Source organism: Somniosus microcephalus, chromosome 32 (assembly GCF_052327205.1).
Source record: "Somniosus microcephalus isolate GS21.2 chromosome 32, FLI_Smic_1.0, whole genome shotgun sequence".
NCBI lineage: Eukaryota > Metazoa > Chordata > Chondrichthyes > Squaliformes > Somniosidae > Somniosus > Somniosus microcephalus.
The window spans coordinates 31,508,039-31,522,549 of record NC_141018.1 but is presented as its reverse complement, the minus strand read 5'-3'; the positions used below and the strand labels follow the sequence as shown (position 1 = coordinate 31,522,549).

At 46.8% G+C, this 14,511-nt stretch overlaps 1 protein-coding gene across 1 annotated transcript in view; it reads left to right on the top strand.

Annotated features, from left to right (window-relative positions):
• Nucleotides 1–14,511, top strand: part of ccdc33 (coiled-coil domain containing 33) — a 340,583-nt gene that overhangs the window by 272,470 nt on the left and 53,602 nt on the right. Inside the window, 2 exon segments of the mRNA XM_085972306.1 lie at nucleotides 4,877–5,055; nucleotides 14,232–14,289. Coding sequence (XP_085828432.1) covers nucleotides 4,877–5,055; nucleotides 14,232–14,289 — 237 coding nt within the window.

Here is a 14,511-nt window from a genome sequence, read left to right as displayed (position 1 = left end):
CTATTGTGAACACAAATCAATATTTGATCCCAGTGGTAACTAGGTAGAGGCTACCTGGTAACCTTCCGCAGGCAGGCTGCGGAAGTGACAAGGGCACATGAGCAAGTTGGCTACGGCGTGCCTTGTGTGCTCTACGTACGTGTAAAGGGGAGGAGGGGGGGCCGTCAGTCCCAGGTTTACGATGGAAGTTTTATTTTAGGAGGAGGCTGGCTTATCCTCGGGATGCATCAGATGGCCGCATACTACAGGCCGCACACAGCAACTGTGAGTATCTGGAAAAGAAGTTAACAACTGACCGATAACTGGCCGATAACTCCCCCTTAAGGAAGTTGCCTCTTAATTTTTGCGCAGTCTTTGAGTTTCGGTGCCCAGTCGTTGTATAAATTTGTACCAACATTGCAGAACTTGCAGAATAGACGTGTAAATTGGCAAATTAATTTCAATATAGCTAAGTGTGAGGTGGTGCATTTTGGTAGAGGGAGTAAGGAGGCCACCTACTCCTTGGAGAATAGGAGTCTAAATAGAGTAGAGGAACAAAGGGATCTCCAGGTACAGAGTCACAAATCATTGAAAGTAGCAGGTTAACAAGGCCATAAAAAATGCACTTTTACAGAAATAGAATAGAAAAGCAGAGAAGTTGTTTTAAACTTGAATCGAACCTTGGTTAGACCTCACTTAGAGTGCTGTGCACAGTTCCCATCTCCATATTACAAGAAGGATATTGAGGCACTGGAGAAAGTGCAGAAAAGATTTACAAGAATGATACCAGAACTGAGAGGTTACAACTATCAGGTAAGAGTGAACAGGCTGGGGGCTCTTTTCTCTAGAAAAGGGTGACCTGATAGAGGTGTTTAAAATTGTGAAGGGGTTTGATGGGGTAGATGTAGAGGAAATGTTTCCGCTTGTGGGGGAGGCAAAATTCGGTTGCTTTGCGCCTCCCGTTAGCGCCCCAGGGGAGCAAATTCAATAGTAACTTTCAAAAGGAAACTTGAAAATGAAACATTGGCGGGGCTCTGGGGAACGAGCAGGGGAGTGTGGGACTAAATGGAGAGCCCTCTCAAAGAGCCGGCACAGGCACGATGGGCCGAATGGCCTCCTTCTGTGCTGTATCGTTCTAGGATTTCGCAGCATAATTTGAAGCCCTTGTAATAATAAAATAGTTGCGGATTAAAGATAGAAAAGAATAATCAGAAACACAAAGAAGAGCCTGTTCAGTTTATCCTAACATACTCTAAGGAGTCCTCCCTGTGACATTTATCTTATCGCTGTTGCTGGTTATAAAATTAGCATAGTGTACCTCTGCTGATTTATTACATAGAAACTCTCTGAGCTGCGGAGGAAGTTCAAACTCTTGGTGCTGCCTTTATCTTTTGCCTGTGAACAGATCCACAGAGTAAAGGCCGTACTGAGGGATGCCAGTCTTACAAGTACCAAGAGACCGCAAGTTAGAGATAGTCTGCTTGAAAGAAAATCTTTGTTTTCAAATTCAAATATTAACACCCAAGTATGTAAGATATATAATTGGCAAAAGAACCAGAGGGGGAGATGAAGAGAAATTACTTTACGCAGCGAGTTATGATGATCTGGAACGCGCTGCCTGAAGGGGGGGGTGGAAGCAGATTCAAGAGTAACTTTCAAAAGGGAATTGGATAAATACTTGAAGGGGAAAAATTTGCAGGGCAGGGGGAGCAGGACTAATTGGAGAGCTCTTTCAAAGAGCACGATGGGCTGAATGACTTTCCACTCTGCTGTTTCATTCTATGGTTCTATAAAGGTCACATTATCTTAAGGCTGCAGATTTCAAGCCTCACCTCCTCCTGATTTTCTCAAGAACCTCCTAGATCGTGACTTGGGGAAACCTGCCGTCGAACCCCAAGCTGATTGGAGGAAGTCGTTCCAACAGTAAAACAGATCTCCATTGCCACCAAGGTTTTTTTTAGGGAGACTTATGTTAAGGACTGCACAAGAACACCTGTCGGGAGTTGATGCCCCTACATTAATATTAAATCACCTTCAGAGATAACCGTACAAGTGCTGAGATCAGGAATGACCCTCTGGGTCCTGAGTACAAATCCAATGGGATGAAAGTCTCTGCTGGCTGCACCTTGTATGAAATTAATTTGGGAGGTCCGCACTCCGATCCCAGCGCGTGTGGGCCCACAGCATATAATTCCCTCTAGTTTGGCACTAGATTGGGATTCTAACCCAGAGAAACATAGAGATAGGAGCAGGAGTAGGCCATTCGGCCCCTCGAGCCTGTTCCGCCATTTAATGAGATCATGGCTGATCATCTAAATTCAGTACCCTGTCCCTGCTTTCTCCCCATATCCCTTGGTCCCTTTAGCCTTAAGAAATATATCCAACTCCTTCTTAATATATTTAATGAATTGGCCTCAACTGCCTTGTGTGGTAGAGAATTCCACAGGTTCACCACTCTCTGGGTGAAGAAATTCCTCCTCATCTCAGTCCTAAATGGCTTACCCCTTATCCTTAGACTGTGACCCCTGGTTCTGGACTCCCCCGCCATCAGGAACATCCTTCCTGCATCTAGTCTGTCCAGTCCTGTCAGAATTTTATAAGTTTCAATGAGACCCCCTCTCATTCTTCTAAACTCTAGCGAATATAAGCCTAATCGACCCAATCTCTCCTCATACGTCATTCCTGCCATCCCAGGTATCAGTCTGGTGAATCTTTGCTGCACTCCCTCCATGACAAGAACATCCTTCCTCAGATAAGGCGACCAAAACTGCGCACAATACTAAAGGTGTGGTCTCACCAAGGCCCTGTACAACTGCAGCAAGACATCCTTGCTCCTGTACTCGAATCCTCTCGCTATGAAGGCCAACATACCATTTGTCTTCTTAACTGCCTGCTGCACCTGCATGCTTTCCTTCAGCGACTGGTGCACAAGGACACCCAGGTCTCGTTGCACTTCCCCTTTTTTCCCAATCAGAGGCCACGTGATGGCTGGTGGGGGGGGTGGTAAACTGTCACATGGTTGCAGTATGGCACATCTCATAGAGTAGGGAGAGATTTGCAGCGTTATGCATAACCTGGGGTTACTTGGTACCCGTTCCCAAGCTCCAACAACCCGCAACTTGATGAGTGCAAAAGGAGAATGAAAGAAGAGCATCGATGGCAACGGAACAAAGAGAGGTGTGAGGGAAACAGGAAGGAGCTATAAGAATGGAAAAGCAGTGAACGAGTTTATATATTCAAAAGCTTTAAAAGTTCCCACTCCCCTATCCCTATACTGATACCTGCCCCCTTCACACGGTTAGCACCACCAGAAACTCTCTAAAGAAAGAATTTGCATTTCTATAGCGCCTTCCTCGACCGCAGGATGTCCCAAAACGCTTTACAATTAGTGACGTACCTTTGGCCTATGGCCACTGTTGTAATGTAGGAAAGGTGGCAGGCAATTTGCACAGAGCAAGCTCCCACGAATAGCAATGAGATAATGACCAGCGAATCTGTTTTTAGTGATGTTGATTGAGAGGTAAGTATTGGAGAACTCCCCCCCCCCCCCCCACTCTTCTTCGAATAGTGTCCACCTGAGAAGGGGACCTCGGTTTAACATCTCATGCGAAAGGCAGCACCTCCGACAGTGCAGCACTCCCTCAAGTACAGCACTGAAGTGTCAGCTTGGATTGATTACAGGCTCAAGTCTCCAGAGTGGGACTTGCACCCTCAACCTTCTGACTCAGAGGCGAGAGTGCTACCCACATCGAGCCACGGCTGAGACACAATGGTCCATTTTAGGTTATGGAATCTCAATAAGAAAAATTGTCTTTTGATTGATCGGGTGGGAGCTGGTTCCAAACGCTCCCTCTTTCAGCCAATTGTGGCACTATATTCAAAATATCGACGTTGTAGCTTCGTAGTAATGGTGGGTCACTCATTGCCTTGCTTTTCTCTGATGAACTTCTACTCCACGATGGGTTATATCATCCGTGGTCCGGGGAACAATATGATACCCCTACAACAAAACAAAAGCAAAATACTGCGGATGCTGGAAATCTGAAATAAAAACAGAAAATGCTGGAAATGCTCAGCAGGCCAGGCAGCATCTGTGGAGAGAGAAACAGAGTCGACGTTTCAGGTCGATGACCCTTCGTCAGAACTGGAAAAAGTTAGAGATGTAACAGATTTTTAAGCAAGTGTAGGGATGGGGAAAGGGGGGAGGGGAGGAAAGAACAAAAGGGAAGGTCTGTGATAGGCTGGAAGGCAGGAGAGATTAAATAATAAAAGGTATGATTGTACAAAGCAAAAGGAGATGGTAATGGGACAAGTAAAGAAACAAAAGATGAGTCTAGAAGAGGTGCAAATGGGATCAGCAGAATCATCAACAGCTGCCATCTGAAAAAATAGGGGCCGAGGTTATGATCTGAAATTGTTGAACTTGATGTTGAGTCCAGAAGGCTGTAAAGTGCCTAATTGAAAGATGAGGTGCTGTTCCTCGAGCTTACGTTGAGCTTCTTTGGAACAGTGTAAGAGGCCGAAGACAGAGAGGTCAGCATGGGAGTGGAGCGGAGAATTAAAGTGACAGGCCACCGGAAGCTCGGGGCCAGGCTCACAGACTGAACGGAGGTGTTCCGCAAAGCGGTCACCCAGTCTGCGTTTGGTCTCCCCAGTGTAGAGGAGACCGCATCGTGAGCAGCGAATACAGTATACTAGATTGCAAGAAGTACAAGTAAATCGCTGTTTCACCTGGAAGGAATGTGATACCACTGTAAGACAACGCTTCAGTGGGTTAAGAAGGGCTCAACTGCAATGTGCAACACATTTAAAGAAGCTGCTATTAACCAGTACTATTTTCTTTTCCGTGAAGTTAATCCTTTGCTTTGTCTTACCAGTATTCTTTATTCTTTCCCAGCTTCAGCAGGACAGAGTTAGCCTTCCGACCTACGATGCCCTGGCACAAATACTCCCGGAGTATGACTACCTTTTCCGAGGTACTAATCCAAAGGAGAGGCAGACGAGGGAACCGCAGGCCTCAGTCAGAGCTCCCAATCCTCTTCCGACTCAGCAAGCCGCTGTACTCTCTCAGAAAAGGTGGAGTTTCTTTTTAGCCGGTTTCCAGCTTGTGTAGATCATGTAGCCTGGCATCGCCATTAATTTGTTTCGCGGAAGATGCTTGCAGGATGGCTAACCAGTCTGTAGGCACGCAAGCGACTCTAAAACAGAAAAGAAAGAAGTCTTTGGCACTTCATTTATTGTAGCGCCTTTCACAAGTATATCCTTCCTTTGGTCTCCTTACCTAAGGAAAGATATACTTGCCATAGAGGGAGTGCAACGAAGGTTCACCAGATTGATTCCTGGGATGGCGGGACTGTCGTATGAGAAGAGATTGAGTAAACTAGGCCTGTATTCTCTTGAATTCAGAAGAATGAGAGGGGATCTCATTGAAGCATACAAAATGATTACAGGGCTTGATAGGGTGGATGCTGGGAGAATGTTTCCCTTGGCTGGGGAGTCTAGAACCAGAGGACACAGCCTCAGGATAAAGGGTCGGCCATTCAGGACTGAGATGAGAAGATATTTCTTCACACAGAGGGTGGTGAATCTTTGGAATTCTCAACCCCAGAGGGCGGTGGAGGCTCAGTCATTGGGTATATTCAGAACAGAAGTCGATAGATTTCTGACTAGTAAGGGCATCAAGGGATATGGTGATAGGGCCGGTGAATGGAGTTGAGGCAGAAGATCAGCCATGATCTCATTGAATGGCGGAGCAGGCTCGAAGGGCCGAAAGCCGACTCCTGCTCCTATTTCTTATGTTCTAACCTCAGGACGTCCCAAAGCGCTTTACAGCCAATGAAGTACTTTTGAAGTGTAGTCACTGTTGTAATGTAGGAAACGTGGCAGCCAATGTGCACAGCAAGCTCCCGCAAACAGCAATGAGATATTGACCAGATAATCCCTGCTTAAAAATCTCTCTTCTCTAACCTTTTCCAGTTCTGACGAAGGGTCCTCCACCCGAAACGCTGACTCTGTTTCTCTCCTCGATGCTGCCTGACCTGCTCTGTGTTTCCAGCATTTTCTGTTGTTATTTCAAATTTCCAGCACCTGCAGTATTTTGCTATTGGACCAGATAATCTGTTTTAGTGAAGTTAGGTTGAGGGGGAAATATTGGCTAGGATACCAAGCAGAACTCCCCTGTTCTTCTTCGAAATAATGGCCGTGGGATCTTTTACATCCACCTGAGAGAGCAGACGGGGCCTCGGTTTAACGTCTCATCCGAAAGACGGCACCTCCAACAGTGCAGCACTCCCTCAGCACTGCACTGGGAGCGTCAGCCTAAGTTATGTGCTGATCTTTGGAGTGGAACTTGAACCCACAACCTTCTGACTCAGAGGCGTGCGTGCTACCCACTGAGCCACAGCTGACAGCTGTGTCCAGCCTACAGCCCTGGTGCCATAGGCTACCCCCAAGACAATGGCACGCCAGCCCTCAAAGTAACTAAGTTGCAATTGCCCTCATATTTCTTATTTGCTGGTATTTCCTGTTTGAGTTTTGTGAGCCTGAAGGTTTGGAAAGGGTTGTCCTTAGCACTAGTGCCTCATGGTTGGACAAAGCCTAAATCAGAACACCAAGACCTGCCAGTATCAACAACTAGAAAATAATGCTCATTAACGGGAACGTGGGTTAACACTTTGTTTAGTTCCTGCTACCCCGTCCTGCTCCCAAGGCTCCATGATACACACGCACGTGGCCTACACCCTTGTACACCCTTGCTCTAACAGAGTTCTGCCTTGCACTAACAGAGTTCTGCCTTGATCTAACAGAGTTCTGCCTTGATCTAACAGAGTTCTGCCTTGATCTAACAGAGTTCTGCCTTGATCTAACAGAGTTCTGCCTTGATCTAACAGAGTTCTGCCTTGCTCTAACAGAGTTCTGCCTTGCTCTAACAGAGCTCTGCCTTGATCTAACAGAGCTCTGCCTTGCTCTAACAGAGTTCTGCCTTGCTCTAACAGAGTTCTGCCTTGCTCTAACAGAGCTCTGCCTTGCTCTAACAGAGCTCTGCCTTGCTCTAACAGAGCTCTGCCTTGCTCTAACAGAGCTCTGCCTTGCTCTAACAGAGCTCTGCCTTACTCTAACAGAGCTCTGCCTTGCTCTAACAGACTTCTGCCTTGCTCTAACAGAGTTCTGCCTTGCTCTAACAGAGTTCTGCCTTGATCTAACAGAGTTCTGCCTTGCTCTAACAGAGTTCTGCCTTGATCTAACAGAGCTCTGCCTTGATCTAACAGCGTTCTGCCTTGCTCTAACAGAGCTCAGCCTTGCTCTAACAGAGTTCTGCCTTGATCTAACAGAGCTCTGCCTTGCTCTAACAGAGCTCTGCCTTGATCTAACAGACTTCTGCCTTGATCTAACAGACTTCTGCCTTGATCTAACAGAGTTCTGCCTTGCTCTAACAGAGCTCTGCCTTGCTCTAACAGAGCTCTGCCTTGCTCTAACAGAGTTCTGCCTTGCTCTAACAGAGTTCTGCCTTGCTCTAACAGAGTTCTGCCTTGCTCTAACAGAGTTCTGCCTTGCTCTAACAGAGTTCTGCCTTGCTCTAACAGAGTTCTGCCTTGCTCTAACAGAGCTCTGCCTTGATCTAACAGGGCTCTGCCTTGATCTAACAGGGCTCTGGCTTGATCTAACAGAGCTCTGCCTTGATCTAACAGAGCTCTGCCTTGCTCTAACAGAGCTCTGCCTTGCTCTAACAGAGTTCTGCCTTGCTCTAACAGAGTTCTGCCTTGCTCTAACAGAGTTCTGCCTTGCTCTAACAGAGTTCTGCCTTCCTCTAACAGAGTTCTGCCTTGCTCTAACAGAGTTCTGCCTTGCTCTAACAGAGCTCTGCCTTGCTCTAACAGAGCTCTGCCTTGCTCTAACAGAGTTCTGCCTTGCTCTAACAGAGCTCTGCCTTGATCTAAGAGTTCTGCCTTGATCTAACAGAGTTCTGCCTTGATCTAAGAGTTCTGCCTTGATCTAACAGAGTTCTGCCTTGATCTAAAAGTTCTGCCTTGATCTAACAGAGTTCTGCCTTGATCTAACAGAGCTCTGCCTTGATCTAACAGAGCTCTGCCTTGATCTAACAGAGCTCTGCCTTGATCTAACAGAGCTCTGCCTTGATCTAACAGACTTCTGCCTTGCTCTAACAGAGTTCTGCCTTGCTCTAACAGAGTTCTGCCTTGCTCTAACAGAGCTCTGCCTTGATCTAACAGAGCTCTGCCTTGATCTAACAGAGCTCTGCCTTGCTCTAACAGAGCTCTGCCTTGATCTAACAGAGCTCTGCCTTGCTCTAACAGACTTCTGCCTTGCTCTAACAGACTTCTGCCTTGCTCTAACAGAGTTCTGCCTTGATCTAACAGAGTTCTGCCTTGCTCTAACAGAGTTCTGCCTTGATCTAACAGAGCTCTGCCTTGATCTAACAGCGTTCTGCCTTGCTCTAACAGAGCTCTGCCTTGCTCTAACAGAGTTCTGCCTTGATCTAACAGAGCTCTGCCTTGCTCTAACAGAGCTCTGTCTTGATCTAACAGACTTCTGCCTTGATCTAACAGACTTCTGCCTTGATCTAACAGAGTTCTGCCTTGCTCTAACAGAGCTCTGCCTTGCTCTAACAGAGTTCTGCCTTGCTCTAACAGAGTTCTGCCTTGCTCTAACAGAGTTCTGCCTTGCTCTAACAGAGTTCTGCCTTGCTCTAACAGAGCTCTGCCTTGATCTAACAGGGCTCTGCCTTGATCTAACAGAGCTCTGCCTTGCTCTAACAGAGCTCTGCCTTGCTCTAACAGAGTTCTGCCTTGCTCTAACAGAGTTCTGCCTTGCTCTAACAGAGTTCTGCCTTGCTCTAACAGAGCTCTGCCTTGCTCTAACAGAGCTCTGCCTTGCTCTAACAGAGTTCTGCCTTGCTCTAACAGAGCTCTGCCTTGATCTAACAGAGTTCTGCCTTGATCTAACAGAGTTCTGCCTTGATCTAAGAGTTCTGCCTTGATCTAACAGAGTTCTGCCTTGATCTAAGAGTTCTGCCTTGATCTAACAGACTTCTGCCTTGCTCTAACAGAGTTCTGCCTTGCTCTAACAGAGTTCTGCCTTGCTCTAACAGAGCTCTGCCTTGATCTAACAGAGCTCTGCCTTGATCTAACAGAGCTCTGCCTTGCTCTAACAGAGCTCTGCCTTGCTCTAACAGAGCTCTGCCTTGATCTAACAGAGTTCTGCCTTGCTCTAACAGAGTTCTGCCTTGATCTATCAGAGCTCTGCCTTGCTCTAACAGACCTCTGCCTTGCTCTAACAGACCTCTGCCTTGCTCTAACAGAGTTCTGCCTTGCTCTAACAGAGTTCTGCCTTGCTCAACAGAGCTCTGCCTTGCTCTAACAGAGTTCTGCCTTGCTCTAACAGAGCTCTGCCTTGATCTAACAGACTTCTGCCTTGATCTAACAGGGCTCTGCCTTGATCTAACAGAGCTCTGCCTTGCTCTAACAGAGCTCTGCCTTGCTCTAACAGAGCTCTGCCTTGCTCTAACAGAGTTCTGCCTTGATCTAACAGTGTTCTGCCTTGCTCTAACAGTGTTCTGCCTTGATCTAACAGAGTTCTGCCTTGATCTAACAGAGCTCTGCCTTGCTCTAACAGAGTTCTGCCTTGCTCTAACAGAGCTCTGCCTTGCTCTAACAGAGCTCTGCCTTGATCTAACAGGGTTCTGCCTTGACCTAACAGAGTTCTGCCTTGCTCTAACAGAGTTCTGCCTTGCTCTAACAGAGCTCTGCCTTGATCTAACAGAGCTCTGCCTTGCTCTAGCAGAGTTGTCGAGCAGAAACTGATAGCCAAGTTCCGCACCCATGAGGACGGCCTCAACAGAGATCTTGGGTTCATGTCACGCTACATGTAACCCCACCTGACGCAGGGTCATCCAGACTCGAGTCGACATTGGCTTGTTCTCTCTACACAGATGCGGCCGGACCTGCTGTGATTTCCAGCCAAAAAAAATGTTTTTTGTCTTTTTTTTTCTTTCCGTTTTTCATACAGACCCCAGCATCTGCAATATTTGACCCCTTGTGACCCCACCTCATTGTTCTTTGATGTAATGTTTCCCTGACTGACCTGTTTGGACACCATTCACACCTTTGACTGCTGTGATTATCTCTCTGCCGAGGTGTGATAAATGGCAGTTGGAAAGGTTACCTGTAAACATCTGACACGATTCTCTGACTATATAAGCTGTGTCTTTATGCATTTCTCCACTTCACCTGAAGAAGGAGCAGCGCTCCGAAAGCTTGTGATTTCAAATAAAGCTGTTGGACTATAACCTGGTGTTGTGTGACTTCTTACATTGATCTAACAGAGTTCTGCCTTGCTCTAACAGAGCTCTGCCTTGATCTAACAGAGTTCTGCCTTGCTCTAACAGAGTTCTGCCTTGGTCTAACAGAGTTCTGCCTTGCTCTAACAGAGCTCTGCCTTGATCTAACAGAGTTCTGCCTTGCTCTAACAGAGTTCTGCCTTGCTCTAACAGAGTTCTGCCTTCCTTTAACAGAGTTCTGCCTTGCTCTAACAGAGTTCTGCCTTGCTCTAACAGAGCTCTGCCTTGCTCTAACAGAGTTCTGCCTTGCTCTAACAGAGCTCTGCCTTGCTCTAACAGAGTCCTGCCTTGATCTAACAGAGTTCTGCCTTGCTCTAACAGAGTCCTGCCTTGATCTAACAGAGTTCTGCCTTGCTCTAACAGAGCTCTGCCTTGCTCTAACAGAGCTCTGCCTTGCTCTAACGGACTTCTGTCTTGATCTAGCAGAGTTGTCGAGCAGAAACTGATAGCCAAGTTCCGCACCCATGAGGACGGCCTCAACAGAGATCTTGGGTTCATGTCACGCTACATGTAACCCCACCTGACGCAGGGTCATCCAGACTCGAGTCGACATTGGCTTGTTCTCTCTACACAGATGCGGCCGGACCTGCTGTGATTTCCAGCCAAAAAAAATGTTTTTTGTCTTTTTTTTTTTTTCGTTTTCATACAGACCCCAGCATCTGCAATATTTGACCCCTTGTGACCCCACCTCATTGTTCTTTGATGTAATGTTTCCCTGACTGACCTGTTTGGACACCATTCACACCTTTGACTGCTGTGATTATCTCTCTGCCGAGGTGTGATAAATGGCAGTTGGAAAGGTTACCTGTAAACATCTGACACGATTCTCTGACTATATAAGCTGTGTCTTTATGCATTTCTCCACTTCACCTGAAGAAGGAGCAGCGCTCCGAAAGCTTGTGATTTCAAATAAAGCTGTTGGACTATAACCTGGTGTTGTGTGACTTCTTACATTGATCTAACAGAGTTCTGCCTTGATCTAACAGAGTTCTGCCTTGGTCTAACAGAGTTCTGCCTTGATCTAACAGAGTTCTGCCTTGCTCTAACAGAGCTCTGCCTTGATCTAACAGAGCTTTGCCTTGCTCTAACAGAGTTCTGCCTTGATCTAACAGAGCTCTGCCTTGATCTAACAGAGTTCTGCCTTGCTCTAACAGAGCTCTGCCTTGATCTAACAGAGCTTTGCCTTGCTCTAACAGAGTTCTGCCTTGCTCTAACAGAGCTCTGCCTTGATCTAACGGAGTTCTGCCTTGCTCTAACAGAGTTCTGCCTTGATCTAACAGAGCTCTGCCTTGCTCTAACAGAGCTCTACCTTGCTCTAAGAGTTCTGCCTTGATCTAACAGTGTTCTGCCTTGCTCTAACAGAGCTCTGCCTTGATCTAACAGAGTTCTGCCTTGCTCTAACAGAGCTCTGCCTTGATCTAACAGAGTTCTGCTTTGATCAATAAGCATTTGACAAACCTTTTATAGAAACATAGAAAAATAGGAGCAGGAGTCGGCCATTCGGCCCTTCGAGGCTGCTCCACCGTTCAATATGATCATGGCTGATCCTCTATCTCAACACCATATTCCTACTCTCTCCCCATACCCCTTGCCTTTTGTGTCTAGAAATCTATCTATCTCCTTAAATATATTCCGTGACTTGGCCTCCACAGCCTTCTGTGGTAGAGAATTCCACAGGTTCACCACCCTCTGAGTGAAGAAATTTCTCCTCATCTCAGACCTAAATGTCCTACCCCGTATCCTGAGACTGTGACCCCTTGTTCTAGGAACCCCAGCCAGGGGAAACATCCGCCCTGCATCCAGTCTGTCTAGCCCTGTCAGAATTTTAAACGTTTCAATGAGATCCCCTCTCATTCTTCTAAACTCTAGTGAATACAGGCCTAGTCGACCCAATCTCTCCTCATACGACAGTCCTGCCATCCCAGGAATAATTCTGGTGAACCTTCGCTGCACCCCCTCTATGGCAAGTACATCCTTTCTTAGGTAAGGAGACCTAAACTATAATCGGGGTCAGCTAGGATGTCCCGATGGCCAAACACCATCACTTGCTGTCCAGATTTTCACATGTGTGTCCGAAGGTAGCCAGAGATCCGTATCCTGGCATCAGCCAGACGCTTCATGAGAGGAGAACCCATGGGGCGAGAAAAAAACAATTGGCCCCATGAAAGCAGAGAGTCGGGATAAATGGATGTTTCCCCTCGTGGGGCAATCTAGAACTGGGGAGCATAGTTTCAGAATAAAGGGTCGCCCTTTTAGAACTGAGATGAGAAGGAATTTCTTCTCTCAGAGGGCGGTAAATCTGTGGAATTCTCTGCCCCAGAGAGCCGTGGAGGCTGGGTCATTGAATACATTTAAGGTGGAGAGAGATAGATTTGTGCAAGATAAGGGAGTGAAGGGTTATGGGGAGCGGGCAGGGAAGTGGCTTTGAGCCCAAGATCAGCCATGATCTTATTGAATGGTGGAGCAGGCTCGAGGGGCCAAGTAGCCTATTCCTGCTCCTATTTCTTATGCTGTTTATGTTTATGAAGCCCACTCAGTCCCGAGTCCAATTACCACCTCCCACAATATCTCCCGAATGCTGAATTCCCCTTCGCTCCAACTCCATCTTAAAGCCATCGGTTAACCTCAGGTCAACTCCCTTCGCTGGGAGTCTGTTCCACACTCACTACCCTGTGGGATAAAAAAGTTCTTTCGAATCTCTGACCTTCCCCGAGGTTTATGAATTTTGCACTGGTGGCTTCTGGTCCTGTGCTCATTGTCTAAGTTAAATGTAAAGTTAAACCTGTCCTGAACTCCCTTCACGTGGTAGAGCAGGCTGATAAATTCTGGTTTTATTTCTATTTCAATGGCTGACGTGCAGTTTTGGCCACACTTATGGAGGCTGTGAGGGGGCAGTTTGTGGGGAGGAAGTGCTGGCTGGCAAAATGGTCCCAATAATTGTAACCTGAGCCCAAATAAATCGCCGGCTCCACATATATATGTGTGGAAACATGATTTTGTCTTTCTCCCACTCTGGGCCCACACGTGTTTTTATAAATGCTATGCCCACACCGCGATTATGTGAAGTTTGCCTCTGTAGCCTCTGGACTTGGGAAGAATGAATTTAATTTAATTTATGATGTGCTGGCAGGACAGCAATCATCCGTAAAATGACTTTACAGATAACACATGGCCCATGTGATCTCCTGGACTGGTTTCCATCACCTGAGGGGTTCGAAGTGGAATTTTTCCAGAGTATTTTTTTCCCTTATTCCCATTGGCAGCCATGCTTTCAGCCATCTAGGCCCTAAGCTCTGGAACTCCCTCCCCAAACATCTTTGCCTCTCCACCTCTCCTCTTTTCAGATGCTCCATAAAACCCACTGACATGAATCAGTCATTCATGAAAGAAAGACTTATGAAATAATACTGAGCGGCCTGCGGGTGGCGCTGTCCAGGGAGAGTATAAATACTCGGGCACGGGCCCAGCTTGCGCAGGGCATTCTTAACAGGAACTAGTGAAGGACACAACTAGACCTCCATGTTGTAAAACAGTTGATTAAAGCTTTGTTTAACGCTTAGACCAAGTGCCTAGTAGTTTTCTTACGTCACCAACCTCCTTGACCAACCTGTCCTAATATCTCCTTTTGAGGCTCAGGGTCAATGTTTTTTGATTACGCTCCTGTGCAGCACCGTGGGACATTTTACTACCTTACAGGCGCTAAATAAACTCAACTGCTTGTTGTATCTCTTGGACCAAGTTTTCGATCACCGCTCTCACGAAGGCTCGGTGTCCTTTCCATTTCTCCTTGTGAAGGAACTTGCGATGTCTTTCTACTTTGAAAGCGACATATAAATGCAGGTTGCTGTAGACTTGGCTTGAAACCAGTTTTATCTTAAAATTTCTCTCTTGTCTGCAGGGAGCCTACAATTGAGGACCATGTTGAAAACCAGGAAATCACACACCATGAAGCCCAGGTGAGTACAGTGTGCTGAAGAGACTGACACATGCTTTATACAGACTCCCAGTGCCTGGCTGGCTTAAGTGGCAATCTCTCAGCGGGGCGATTTTCTTTGTCCTTTTAGTGATCATACGCACATGGATACACATAGGCCATTTCCTTGACTTGTGTGTCAATCAGGTACTTCATAGCTATTCTGCCTTCTGTTCTTCTCTCCCACAGGGCAGCTGTCTTTCAT